Here is a 14327-nt window from a genome sequence, read left to right on the forward strand (position 1 = left end):
TCAGCCAGCCCCACCGACTGAGAAGGAGGAGACTGATGTCCAAGGGCTATGGGCAGGACCAGCTTTCCTTTCCATATCAGTTTGAGGACATAGGCCAGGCCAGGAGGCAGAGTGGTGGAGGTGACAAACGAAATGCAGGAGTAGAGTAAGACAAGTATAAAGAACTAACTTACAGCCTTGTGGGTTATCATCCCCCTTAAAAGCACTCGGTGGAGGGCTGCCCCTTCAATCCCCAGTCAGGGGATCCTTTTCCATGTACCCCTGGAGGGTCTGCTTTGTCATGGGACCCTGTGTCAGGATCCTTCAGACTCTGGTGGCCAGTGGGAATATTGTGTCCTACACAGCCGGGAGAAGCAAAGGGGGCTGTGAGCAAGAGTGTATGCTGCTCTGAGGAGGTTTATTTTAGTCTTCCGTTTTCTTACTCTGAAGTGAGCATCTATCTACTCATGTCAAGATGGCTTAGCTGCTGGAAAGACTGCTCGGTGAGGCAGGTATGGAGTCTGTCTCCAGGAGAGTAGGTTATTACAGATGATAGGCATGAAACAAGGAATTACAATGTACTCTGGGTGAGGAGAAGAGCAGTTCAAAGGGTTAGGAGAGCAAAGAGCAAGAAAATTCTATTAATCAGTTCGTATTTGCAAACTGACTTTTGAAAAGGGTGTTTTTGTTTTTTATTTTTTTTTTTTAAGATTTTATTTATTTATTTGACAGAGAGAGAGAGGGAGATCAAGCACAGGCAGACAGAGTGGCAGGCAGAGGCAGAGGGAGAAGCAGGCTCCCTGCGGAGCAAGGAGCCCGATGTGGGACTCGATCCCAGGACGCTGGGATCATGACCTGAGCTGAAGGCAGCTGCTTAACCAACTGAGCCACCCAGGCGTCCCTGAAAAGGGTGTTTTTGAACTCACATAACTAAGAGTCTAAGTGTAGCCTTTAGGCGCAGCTGGACCCAGGTGTCTGAAGAATGCTACCGGGGATGCACTCTCCATCTCTCGAGCTCTGCTTCCCTCTCGCTTACTTCATTCTCAGGTAGGCTTTCCTTCAGCAGTGGCAAAGTGGTCCCCAGCAGCTTATTTTCCATCTGCTTAGTGCACCAGAGGAAGTGGTGTGCCTCTTTCCCAAAAGCTCCTGGAAAAGTCCCGAAGAGTGTTTTCACTGGCCTGACTCAGTCACCATGGGTGGGGAAGGGGGGTGCTCTCCCTGGCCGGAGTTGCATCCTGAGCCTGCTCCCAGAGTCCGAAGGGGAGCTTAGCTCCACTTCGCTCACTTGGGCTGAGATTAGGGAAGGCTGGATCCCTGCAAGAAAATTCAGTGCTATCACCGAAGAGGGGAGACAAACCATGTGATCTAGGGTAACCCAAGGAGAAGGAGAAGAGCAGTTACCCAAGATAGTAGATGAGGGCAAGCATTTCTTTATAAAGTATCCCCATTTTTCGAGACACCTGGGTGGCTCAGTGGGTTAAGCCTCTGCCTTGGGCTCATGTCATGACCTCAGGGTCCTGGGATCGGGCCCCGCATCGGGCTCTCTGCTTCCTCCTCTCTCTCTCTGCCTGCCTCTCTGCCTACTTGTGATCTCTGTCTGTCAAATAAATAAATAAAATCGTTAAAAAAAATAAAGTACCCCATTTTTTAAAAATTTATTTGACAGACAGAGATCACAAGTAGGCAGAGAGGCAGGCAGAGAGAAGTGGGGAGGGGAGAAGCAGGCTCCCCGCTGAGTAGAGCCCGATGTGGGCCTCCATCCCAGAACCCTGAGATCATGACCTGAGCTGAAGGCAGAGGTTTTAACCCACTGAGCCACCCAGGCGCCCAAGTATCCCCATTTTTAAATGAAAATGGAATGACAGAACAGCAGCATTTTGCAGCCTTCAGTGATGCCGCGTTGTACATTAATGACTGTTGACCCCATAAAGAGCTCTAGGCAGGCATTCTGTCCCCCAACAGCCTTGTGGAATCAAACGTAATTCCATTCCTTTCTCTGGTACCAGCCACCAATTTGCAGGCAGTGTACCATGAGTGTGCAAACAGCAAAATGCAGACTTTGAGAATCAGTACATGTCAAATGGCCTGGATTCTTCCCCCAAAAAAACTGCAAGGGAAAGAAAGAAATGACCAAAAATATGTAGACTAAAAGAAACTTAAATAACACACCATAGTCCCATAGATGGCCAGGGCTACACAGTAGTGCCTAGGGATGCATGTGAGGTTGAAAAAACCCCACTTAAAAATGCAAGGAACAGGGCACCTGGGTGGCTCAGTGGGTTAAGCCACTACCTTCGGCTCAGGTCATGATCTCAGAGTCCTGGGATCGAGTCCTGCATCGGGCTCTCTGCTCAGGAGGGAGCCTGCTTCCCTCTCTCTCTCTCTCTGCCTGCCTCTCTGTCTACTTGTGATCTCTCTCTGTCAAATAAATAAATAAAATCTTAAAAAAAAATGCAAGGAACAGGGGCCGCCAGGTGCCTCAGTCAGTGAAGTGTCTGAGTCCAGCTCCTTGCTGGTCATGGAGCCTACTTAAGATTCTTCCTCTGCCTCTGCTCCTCCACCCCTCTAAAAAATGCAAGGAGTAACTGAAAAGATAAAGCCCTCCCTCCAGATGTGCTTTGCCAAACTAGAAAAATGTCAACATTTTTACATAAAGAAGTGATTATTATAAAAGTTGGGTGAGCGGTCACTTGTGAGGCCGGGGAGGGACGGTGACTAGGATAGGTTTCTGGGGCGGCCGACAGAGTTCCAGTCCTTGAACTTCGGTGATGGTTGCACGAGTGTTTGCCTTAGAATAATTTGTTAAGCCACACATCCATGTTACTTCCGTATGTGTATTTTACTTAACATAAAAAGGCTTTCGGAGGGAGGTGCAGAAGGGCGCGAGCAGGCAAATATACCTAGTGTTTGGCAGAGGCACTTAACCCAACACCTGAGGGGCTACCTGAAGAGGAAGGGACTGTTAGGTTGAGACTTGCAGAGAGAGTCAGAGGTAACCAGGGGAAGGTGAGTGAAAAGCAGGACAACATTCCAGGCCGAGGGATCTGCGTGTGCAGAGGGCCGCGAGAGCATGGTACTTACAAGAGAGTGACAAGAGATGAAGCTAGAAAGACAGGCTCACCTAGTGGGTTACTTATAAGTGATTTGCAATGACGTGGATGGAACTAGAGGGTATCATGCTTAGCGAAATAAGTCAATCGGAGAAAGACAACTATCATATGATCTCCCTGATACGAGGAAGTAGAGATGCAGCATGGGGGGTTTGAGGGGAAGGAAAAGAATAAATGAAACAAGATGGGATCGGGAGGGAGACAAACCATAAGTGACTCTTAATCTTACAAAACAAACTGGGGAGGGGGTAGGGAGAGGGTGGTTGGGTTATGGACATTGGGGAGGGTATGTGTTATGGTGAGTGCTGTGAAGTGTGTAAACCTGGCAATTCACAGACCTGTACCCCTGGGGCTAATAATACATTATATGTTTATTAAAAAATTAAAAAAAAAAAAAAGATTGAGGCTCTGTCCTAAGAGCAACAGGAAGCCCAGTGCAGGACGGTGTTCTTGAGCCATTGCCCTGCTCCCAGTATGGGGATGGAATTAGAGGGGGCTGAGAAGAGAGGCGGGAAGGTCTGCTGGGAGGCTGTCACGGTTGTCTAGTCTACATTTTAGCCTGAGCCAGGTTAGTAGCAAGAGGGCTGGGAAGAAAAGGACAGATCGGAGGAGAATTTGAACAGTAGAATTGACAGGGTTTGGTGACAAGGAAGTCAAAAGGTGATTGCCAGGCCTCTGGCTTGGGCATCCAAGTGGGCGACCATGCACTTTCTGAGATAGGAATGCCCATGGAAGGGTGATCTGAAGACAAAAGCTCTTATTTTGAGGGGCCTGGATGGCGGTCAGGCAGAGCTGCTGGCAGGGAGTGGCTGGAGGGATCTGGGAGTCTAGCGAAGCAGGAGCCGATCAGTCCGAGCTGGAGCCACCAACGTGTCGATCCCCTGCACGGAGGTAGTGTTGGGAGCCGTAGTGCTGGACATGCCTCCCCAGGAACGCAGTTGAGTCGGGGCCCAGCACAGAGCCCTGAGATGCCAACGCTGAAGGGGTTGGGAGGGGAGGCAGCCAGCCACGTGGGAGGCAGCCAGGAACATGTGGAGACCAGAGGCCAAGGGAACAGAGGGTGTGGAGGCTGGAGTAGGGTGAGTTGTGCTGAGAGGTCCACAAATAGCCAGGCAGACGCCTGCAGGACTCCGTGGCATGGAGATCACCGGGGCTCTGGTGGGAGCCAGCCTGGGGGGAGCAGTGAAGGCAGAAGCCAAGAAGTGCCTCTGGCTGTGGGACATGGGCTTTGGAGAGAAGAAAGCAGACCGAACAAAGGTCCACTGGCTTCCTAAAGGGCCTTTTTTTTTTTTTCTTTTGTTTTCAAAGAAACAACATGATTTGCCCAGTGTTACCGGAGTGGAAACTGGAGCGGGAGAGATGGAAGGTGCAGGGGAAGGAAGGGGGAGGGATTCAGAGCCAGGGGAGGCCTTGGCCTTGGGCAGAATCACTGGAGAGGGAGAGGCGGTGGGGAGGGGGAGGCGTGGACACAGTTGAGTTTGCAGATTTAGAGGCTAAGAGTTGAGTTTTTCAGCTGAAGGTTTGCATTTCAGCAAGAAAGGAAAGTTGTCTATTGAGGGGTGGTGGGGAAGTGTGGAGGAGGAGGCCTGCGGAGTTGTCAAGTTTGAGAAGGAAGCATCACAAGGAGAAAGAGGGTGTGAGGAGTTAAGGAAGAAAAAGTTGGCAGCTGGAGATGGAATCTGGAGTTGAAAGCTACGTCCCCCCAGCCCTAGTTCTTAGCACCTCTGTAACCCCAGAAGAGCCACATAACCCTTCGAGCTTCGTGGTTCATTTTCAAGAGGAGGTACTGATAAGTGCTGCCCCAGTGGGTTGTTCAGACCCCACGGGAGAAGCCACGTAACCATGAGCCGCGAAGTAAAGCGCCAAGTACGCCAGCACCTCGGGGTTGTTCTCTGCAACGTCCAGGCCTTTCCTTTCTTCACCTTCTCCTCCCACTGCAGGCCTGGGTTGCCAACTACGAGAGACCCCGAATGAACGCCAACTCCCTGCTGGCCAGCCCCACGGGCCTCAGCCCCTACCTGCGCTTTGGCTGCCTCTCGTGCCGCCTCTTCTACTACCGCCTGTGGGACCTGTATAAAAAGGTGAGGGGGCGGCGGGGCCACCATGCCCTGTCCCCACTTGCAGCCCCACGGACCAGCCTTCTGGGCCAGTCAGACACCCTGCAGAGGGTTGGCAGGGACCGGGTTGTGGATTCTAGGGGTGCTTACATGTGTATATGGTCCAGAGAAGGTGGGGGGTCCACATCCAAGACGTGGCAGAGCCCAGCACCACCCAAACAGCTGATCTAAGTAATCTCCAGGTTATCAAGTAGAGCAGGACGGGCCGAAAAGCTGAGCTCAGGGTGTGACCCTTGAGCTGGAGCCAGATCTGCCGCGAGCAGGTGGATGGGGGGGGCAAGCACTCGGGCTGGGAGGCAGGGAGGGCAGGACTGGAACCAGTGCTGAGCAGAAGAGCACAGCAGTCCTCTGTGGGGCTGGTCCGCAGCATGTAATCGGGGAGTCCGGGAGCCGCTGCTCTCTACCACTGACGAGGAGATGACCTGGGCTGAAGGCAGGGCTGTCCTCTGTGGACTGTAGGCCAATAACCCTAAGGTGGTGTGCCTGCCCCCAGAAGGAAAAGAGGGGGACACATCCAACTGTCCACCTTCAGCAGGTCGCCCTTCCATCTGTGTTGTTTCATGCTATGTCCCTGTCCTTGTCTGGAGCAGGATGGGGTGCCATGGGGTGGCTGTGCCAATTTGAAATCTTGGGATTTCAGGAAGGTCGTTATTTGCAGGGAGGCCTGGGCTGATCTTTCAGTTCCCTCAGACCCCAGATCCAGGCTGTCATAATCACTTATTTAACCAGAATCTAAAGTGAGCATTTTTTATGCACTGATGGGAAAACTCCCTTTGACTCTGTAGAAAGTGGAGCCAAGCAGGGACCCTTGAGGGCAAGGGTGGGCCAGGCCTGAGGAGTTGGGTTCCCGGTGCCCACAGCCAGGGTCTGGGGTTTCAGACTGCGGGCACACTGGGCCACTGTGAGGGCATAGCCTCTTCACATGTCTATGCCACCACATTCATTGAGGCTCCAGATTGCTCTGTGGGAGAGATCTGAGTGACCTGGCGCCGGGGGCTGGGCGAGTGTTACATCCATGTGCTACCCCACCCCCCAGGTGAAGCGGAACAGCACACCGCCCCTCTCCCTGTTTGGGCAACTCCTGTGGCGAGAGTTCTTCTACACGGCAGCCACCAACAACCCCAGGTTTGACCGCATGGAAGGGAACCCCATCTGCATCCAGATCCCCTGGGACCGCAACCCCGAGGCCCTGGCCAAGTGGGCCGAGGGCAAGACAGGCTTCCCTTGGATTGACGCCATCATGACCCAGCTGAGGCAGGAGGGCTGGATCCACCATCTGGCCCGGCACGCCGTGGCCTGCTTCCTCACCCGCGGGGACCTCTGGGTCAGCTGGGAGAGCGGGGTCCGGGTGAGTCTCTCTCAGGGGAAGCAGGCCCATACCCTCTCATCAGGCCCAGCAAGGGTAGCCCTCTTCTGGCCTGGGGCATGGGGTGGGATCCCTGGATCCAGGGGATCCCCTCCAGATCCCTCTTGTCTTATCAGCAGGAGGGCTTTGGCTCTCTTTCCTCCATGGGGCATGTGGTAACTTGGGGAGAACCCTAGCAGTAGGTCCCCATTGAGGCTGACTGTCCCACCCTCTCCCCATCTAGGTATTTGATGAGCTGCTCCTCGATGCGGATTTCAGCGTGAACGCAGGCAGCTGGATGTGGCTGTCCTGCAGTGCTTTCTTCCAGCAGTTCTTTCACTGCTACTGCCCTGTGGGCTTTGGCCGCCGCACGGACCCCAGTGGGGACTACATCAGGTAAGGATGCAGTCCAGGCTGTCTGGCTCCTGGCTGCTGGGACCAGCTCCTAAGATAAGATAGCCTTGGCGGGGGGCGCATGGGTGGCTCAGTCCTTAAGTGTCTGCGTTCGGCTCAGGTCACGATCCCAGCATCCTGGGATCGACTCAGCAGGAAGCCTGCCTCTCCCTCTCCCTCTCCTACTCCCCGTGCTTGTGTTCCCTCTCTCTCTGTCTTTGTCAAATAAATAAATAAAATCTTTAAAAAGTAAAACGTAGATACCTGTGTCCTTTGAAGGAAAGTCGCAGCATGCTGACCCGCTGTCCAATGCGTGTTTCAGGCGCTACCTGCCCATATTGAAAGGGTTCCCCTCTCGATACATCTATGAGCCCTGGAATGCCCCTGAGTCCATTCAGAAGGCAGCCAAGTGCATCATCGGTGTGGACTACCCCCGGCCCATCGTCAACCACGCTGAGACCAGCCGGCTCAACATCGAGCGAATGAAGCAGATTTACCAGCAGCTGTCCCGCTACCGGGGACTCTGTAAGGAGCTACTACTCCCACCCCCATCCCCTCCCTCACTTAAGGGACACTCCTGTGGGCTCAGTGGGAATTTCCAGGTCCTTCCTGCAGAGGGAGACCAAGTACTCTCTTCTCAACTATTAAGTTAAGGGGTGCAGGGCACTCCAGGCTGGGCTGCATCAGGCCTCTCTCAAGTGTGGCGGGTCGGAAGAAGTGGAACCTCAGCGTCATGGCCCAGCACCCCCTGTCCCCTGCCGCCCATCCTGTCTTCAGCTGCCCTGTGGCTCTCTGCATTCCCGTGAGATGACGTTCTGATTGCTCCCCTGCCTCTCCCCCAGGTCTGCTGGCATCTGTCCCTTCCTGTGTGGAAGACCTCAACAACCCGGTGGCAGAGCCCAGCTCGAGCCAGACTGGGAGCATGAGCAGTGCGGGTGAGTAGCAGCTGGCCTCCTGTGGCCTGTGTCCGTCCGGAGACCGCCGCAGAACTAGAGTCACGGGGGCCTGAGGGCAAAGGCTGGAATGAATCTATGCCCCATGTACAGAGCGTATCGTCCACTTGGGAGAGACAAATAGTAAAGGAACTGTGCAGGATCATTTCCGATAACACGTGCTTTGGGGGAAATAAAATTGAACAATCTGATGTGAGAGGCGCTGGGGAAGGGGGACTCCCTCAGGTACTTCAGATCGGAGCGGTCAGGGAACGCCCGTCTCAGGCTTTCCGGGAACTGGGAGAAGAGCATTCCAGGCAAAGGGAGTAGCAGGGAGAGACCAGAGACATGCAAGGAACAGAAAGGGAAGCCAGGGTGGCCGGCCTGTCTTAAGGGAGGAGTCAGAGTGAGACGAGGACAAGCTGTGGCAGGAGTGGCGTCCCCGGGCTCTGCGTGGGTGAGGGGAGGAGTCCGTCGTCAGTGCCCTAAGAAGGCACAGCCTGGTGGTCAGCAGGATGGAGGTGCGGGGGTTTGATCTAGGTTTTCAGAAGCTCACTCTGCCTGCTGTGTGGAGGGGACAGTGTGGGCAGGAGCGAGGACAGGGAGGCTAGAAAGGAGGCAGGCGTTCTTGTCCAGGCAGGAGGTGGCGGCACAGCCTGGTGGTGGTGCCGAATTCTTTGCCTCCCAACAGCCCCCCACCCCGCCCCGCAGCCCGCCCCAGCTCTGGGCTAAGTATCAGTAAGGTGAGACCGGGAACACCTCCCGGGTTTCTGCAGCTTGCCCAGCCAGGCCGGCTCCGCAGAGGAGGTGCGGCCTCAGGAGGCTGAGCCAGCGTCCCGGGGGCAATGCCTGACCTTGGAAGCAAGGGCAGCAGACAAGCCAAATCTGTCTCTGGCCTGGAGCCCGTGGGGCTTGGGCCCCAGAACTGGCCCTACTGCCAGCATGCTGGGTTATGCTCTCCTTAGACATTTCAGGGCAAGGTCACTGCTGGAAGGAAGGCTGAGGGGCAGGCCTGTGAAGCAACATGCGGGCATGGCTTCGATGCAGGCTCCTGGCTCGGAAAAAAAGCTGCCACTGCCCAGTTTTGGGTCATCTTGGCTTTAGTCACAGTCCGTTTGACACTTTGACTTGCTTCCCTACAGGCCCAAGACCACTCCCCAGTGGCCCAGCGTCCCCCAAACGCAAGCTGGAAGCAGCCGAGGAACCACCGGGTGAAGAACTCAGCAAACGGGCCAGGGTGGCAGAGTTGCCCGCCCCAGAGCTGCCGAGCAGGGATGTCTGAGAGTGAGTGACAGCAGCTTAGAGGCACCTTTGGGAAGGAAGGTGGGAACGGGTTTGGAGCTGAAGGTTAAAACCCAGCAAATTAGATTAAAACCTGGTAGGGATTGCATGATTTTTTCCTTTGGATTTCAACTTTAAATTTCTACCATTCTGGCTTCCATACTTTTACATTTTAAAAAGGATGTTTGAAAGTAAAGCCTTTTTATTTTTTTTACCAACTAAGGGAAAGAGAATAGTTTTTGACTCTTTCTACTTATCAAAGTGAGTGAGATCCAACAAAAAGAAAGTAGAGCCCAGGAGGTGAAGCTGTGGGAGAAGCGGCCCCGTGGCAGGGTCTGAGGAGGCTCCCGGGCCCTCTGCCACCACGGACAGGCTGCGTCCCGTAGACAGGCCAGCGGAGGGCGGCACTCCCCTTCGGAAGAAAGAAAGGCAGCGGGCTGTGCGCTGGGGGGAGGCCCAGCCCCAGCTGAGGACCAGTAGGGTCTGGCTGCCCATCATCAGCGCCTCTTAAAGCCACTCCTTCATTCTCACCTTCCGCACGGCCTTGGCTCTGGGCTTTCGTGTCAGCACTCAGCTTTCTTGGAAGCCCCCTGAATGTCATGAAAAAACAAAAATAAAACCTGGCTCCTTCCACAGAGCAGGAAGGGACTTTCTTGCCTTTCTTGGGGAAGTATAAATTCCTCTTCTCTTTGAGTCATCATCTCAGGTGTTCCTTAGGCGCCGTGCCTGTGTCACTGGACTGGAGAGCGATTTTTTTCTCTGTGGAACCAATTAATTCTTTTTTCCCAGCCCTTCCATTTCAGAGTTAGGCGGGGCCATCTGGTTTGAGCGTCTGTGCTTGAGTGCTGTGTTTGACACTCGTGCCCTTTACCCTGCTAGGCTCTGTGTGCTAGACGTTGCTGACTGATTTGTACTGGCTTGTTCTAGAAGCACTGGCAGCCTTAGATACTACTTAGACACTACCAGATAGTATCTCAGGTGCTACTCTCTTTGTTAACTCTTAGCTCTGTGATACTAAGCAAAGTTTATTCTCTCTTATAAATCTGGAGCTTGCGAAGCTGGTACTCCGACTTTCAGGCGAGAAGATCCAAGAATAGAGAGGGTAAACGTCTGGGTCAGGGTTGCTCAGGAAGCTGATGGCATCCAAGTCAGAATGAAATTGTCGCCAGCAGGTGTGTGAGGAGGGACCATGAGCATATAAGATGTGTTATGATCCCCATCCACAAGCATTTAACAGTCTCCTTAGAAAAGAATACAAATAATTTATGATTCCTAGGCAGCACACGCTTCCCACAGCCCGGCTGTTGGTAGGTGTGGTGATCACGGAACAGGACACAGACCTTTATACTTGGGGCTGAAAGGTGAGCTGGATTTAGGCCACAAGGAGGGCATTTCAGGCAAGAAAAATAGCTTCAGGGTCACATGATCTTTCATAAATTCCTTAAGCGCTATGAGATTTCATTTCCTCACCTCTAAATTCCGTGGTCATAAAGGTTCAATTATTAAATAGATCTGTCAGGTAGGAATGCGTGGGGCCATCAGGAGTAGGAGAGCTGCCTGCTGTGGCTCAAGCAAGTAGGGATTTATTTTTCTTTCTAACAAGAGGCCCTGAGGTGGGCATTGCGTGGTGGCTCAGCAATGTCAGAGCCCTTTTTTTTGCGCTTCTCTTGCTTCATGGTCTCAAGGTGGCTGCCACAGCCTCAGCCATCAGTTCCTCAAGAAAGAAAGAGGAAGCAAGAAAGAAAAGGAATAGCAGAGACAGCTGCACTCATCCATCAGTAAACACACCTACGGTTTTTGAGCACAGTTTGCTAGACACTGTCGTGCTTACTGGGATATTGAGACATGCCGAACAAGGCTGACAAGGGCCTTCCATCTTGGATGCATCTTGGTGGAGGAGACAGACAAGGAACAAAGTCAAGAGGCTCTACATGATATGAAAAAAATTAAAGTTGGTAAGAAGATAGAAAGTAAAGGTTGGGGCGTAGTAAGGGTTGCAATTTTATATTAAGAAGATTATCAGGAGATGCCTCTCTTCCTCTTTACGAAGAAAATAAAAGCTTTCCCAGAGGGGCACCTGGGTGGCTCAGTGGGTTGAGCCTCTGCCTTCAGCTCAGGTCATGATCTCAGGGTCCTGGGATCGAGTCCTGCTCGAGTCCCGCATCTGGCTCTGCTCCACAGGGAGCCTGTGTCCTCCTCTCTCTCTCTCTGCCTGCCTCTCTGCCTACTTGTGATCTCTCTGTATCAAATAAATAAACAAAATATTTAAAAAAAAAAGAAAGAAAGAAAGAAAAGCTTTCCCAGAATACCACTTCCCCAGCTTTTCACATTGGTCTCGTGACTCCAAACTAAGAAATCCACGCCCAGTGTGGAAAGTGAGCATTTGGATTGTCAGGATTGGTTTAGACCATTGGTTTTCCAACTTGAGTGAGCCGTAGAATCCCCTAGAGGATTTGTTAAACCACAGATTGCTGGGCCCCACTCCCAGAGCTTCTGATTTAGTAGGTCTGGGGTGAGGCCTGAGAATTTGCATTTCTAACAAGTTCCCAGCAGCTGATGATGCTGCCATTCTGGGACTGAACTCTGAGAGTCACTGACTTAGACCAATCATGACTCATTGTCTTTGTTAGGCCCATGAGCCACTGCTAGGTTTTGGTAGTGATGAAGTGTGGATACTGGTAGACCGCTAACAGTATCTAGGTAACATACAAGACAGTTAGCCCAATGCCTGGCTCATAAGCTCACAAGTATCCACTATTACTATTATAGATACTGTTATCATTATTATTTTAGAAGAACAGAAGACTACTGTTGGGTTGGATCAGGAAGGGTCCTAAATGTCAGGCAAGTGAATCCTTGGTATACTCTGGACGCCAGGGGACATTTTGGAACAGGAAAGTGAAGTGATCAAACTGGCGTTTTTGGAGGCGTTAGTCTGGGGCCTGCAGAGGAAACGGTGGCAGTGTGGGAGCCGGCTGATGAGAGGCGATAGCCGTGACCCCAAATGAAAACATTACAAGGGTGCAGAAGTCAGCCTGTCTCTGGCCTTGCCCTCCAGGAAATTATTCTTTGGCCTATAGGATCTTAAGGTCTGATTCTGAAGGTTTACTATGCCCTTCGTCATGGCTCATTGCTCAGAAGTGGGAGCCAGGAGGCCAGAGGACAAGACAGACTGGAGAGGAAGGCACATGTTCTTTGGAAACCCTGCAAGAAGAGAGGACACTGGGGTCTCACTGTCCGCCGCTGGTAGTGCCTGGTCCTCGGCGTCCAGCATCCCCATCCGCAAAATAGTGACAATAGCACCTCGTCTGGGTGCCTGGGTAGCTCAGTGGGTTAAGCCTCTGTCTTCAGCTCAGGTCATGATCTCAGGGTCCTGGGATTGAGTCCCACATCGGGCTCTCTGCTTAGCAGGGAGCCTGCTTCCCCCTCTCTCTCTGCCTGTTTCTCTGCCTACTTGTGATCTCTCTGTCAAATAAATAAATAAAATCTTTAAAAAAAAAAAAAAAAACACAGCACCTCGTCACCTGCCCTGCCCATCAAACATACCTGGCAGGGGAAGCAAGTGTAAAACCATACATTCAAAGCCTTTGAACAAGTAAAATGCACCAGGGAGATGAAATCATGTTCCCGTCTTGCCCACGTTTCTCAGGGCATCTTGGATTGTATTATTGTTAATGTCAGTGAGAGGCAGCCCTCTGGGCTGAGTAGGCCACACAGCTGTGCCCACATGGCCTGCGCTGACACCATGTTATAGTGAGAAGACTTGCCCCATTTCCCGTCTTCTCTTGGTCATTTTTAGTTGTGTGTCCTGGAGCAGGGTACTTAGCCTTTCGAAGAGACGCTGTCAGGTATCTGTAAAGTGGGACTACTCAGTCTTGACCAGCCTGAAGGCTCCATCCTGAACCTTCTGAGGCCCCGTTCAGCTCTGAGCTCTATCGTTTTGTGGTTCTGTTATTTCTAATGCTTCAGACCTGTGGCAGTTCGCAGGGCAGACAATGATTTACAGTGTAAAACACGCCCTGATATCAGTAGGTTTCACGTTTACCTAAAACCCACACTGATGTCTGTTCTGCATCTGGTTTTATTGTACAATGTTCACTAAACTGAAAAATAAGCCAGCCCCAAATAGCTGTTGCAGCGGCTTTCCCATAAGCCCCAAAGCTGCTGACTGCCCAGGATTCCATTAGCCTCCAATTGTGTCCAGATTTTTCTTATTGGTCCAAACATTTTACCATGGGGAACCAGGTCACGTGAGCCATTTACCCATCGGCTGGTGCACAGCGATCTGTTGAGAGAAGCCCCACTGAATACAAAAGGCTCCTGGCAGAGGATCGCCCCTCCCATTCCCTCCCCTGCCCACGGTTCACCAGAGCTGGGTTAGCCCTGGAGCTTCACTGCTGAAAGCCTGACCCCTGCACTCTCCTTGTCGTTTTGGCACTTCTTCCGTTGTGTGTCCCTCTTTGGAGGAAGCACTGTGTGTGAAAGGCAGCGGGCAGTCTGAAACGCTACACAGTGGAAGACAGTGCAATGGCCGGGCTTCCCGCCCAGATCAGCCAGTGCGCGGCGGTCCTGCTGCTCACTGCCCGGGAGCCTTTGCCTGCCGAGTTGCCACCCCTCTGCTTCTCACCCTGGAAATGAGAAGTTGGGATACGGGCGGGCCGTGTCCCTTTGCACTCCCCACCTCCGTCCCCGCAGTGGCTGCCGGTTGACTGACGTCCCCTCCCTGTTGCTGTAGGATTTGTATGGTGCGGGGAGGGACAGTGTGTCAGTTGACATGAGGAATGAGACGGAGCTGAGAGCCCAGCTTTGTACCCCATCCTGGCCCGTCTGGGCCTAGCTGCACCTCTGTTCTTCCCCATTTCTAACTTGGGAGTCTGTAGCAAACCTTCTGCCCCTGTCAAGCTCGGGGACACTGAGACTTGGTTACAGGCTCCAAACGAAGTTTCCACCCACCTTATCTGCTGAGGCAAACTCCAGCATGCGCTTCACGCACACCGTTCAGGGCTAGGATCGGGGGCAGGACGGCCTCACAGACTGGGCTTTCTTGTTCGCATCTGGCACACAGGTTGGAGGGCATGTAGCCCTAACACTGGGTACACCGAGGGGGACACCATTAAGTCACTTTGTGTTCCAGCAGCTGCTTCTGGGGTTGCTGTATTTAACGACAGGT

At 52.7% G+C, this 14327-nt stretch overlaps 1 protein-coding gene across 4 annotated transcripts in view; it reads left to right on the plus strand.

Annotated features, from left to right (window-relative positions):
* Positions 1 to 14327, plus strand: part of CRY2 (cryptochrome circadian regulator 2) — a 37430-nt gene that overhangs the window by 15603 nt on the left and 7500 nt on the right. For 2 of the 4 annotated variants that reach the window (XM_082747434.1, XM_082747435.1), the window contains 6 exons: positions 5030 to 5170; positions 6243 to 6554; positions 6796 to 6947; positions 7267 to 7469; positions 7787 to 7879; positions 9019 to 9160. In XM_082747434.1, the coding sequence (XP_082603560.1) occupies positions 5030 to 5170; positions 6243 to 6554; positions 6796 to 6947; positions 7267 to 7469; positions 7787 to 7879; positions 9019 to 9158 (1041 nt within the window). In that variant the 3' untranslated portion in view covers positions 9159 to 9160. Of the gene's footprint in view, positions 1 to 5029; positions 5171 to 6242; positions 6555 to 6795; positions 6948 to 7266; positions 7470 to 7786; positions 7880 to 9018; positions 9540 to 9590; positions 9795 to 14327 lie in introns of those variants that run through there. The other 2 variants (XR_014316099.1, XR_014316100.1) reach the window with 2 other exon arrangements.

This window comes from Mustela nivalis (assembly GCF_964662115.1).
Source record: "Mustela nivalis genome assembly, chromosome: 9".
Lineage (NCBI taxonomy): Eukaryota > Metazoa > Chordata > Mammalia > Carnivora > Mustelidae > Mustela > Mustela nivalis.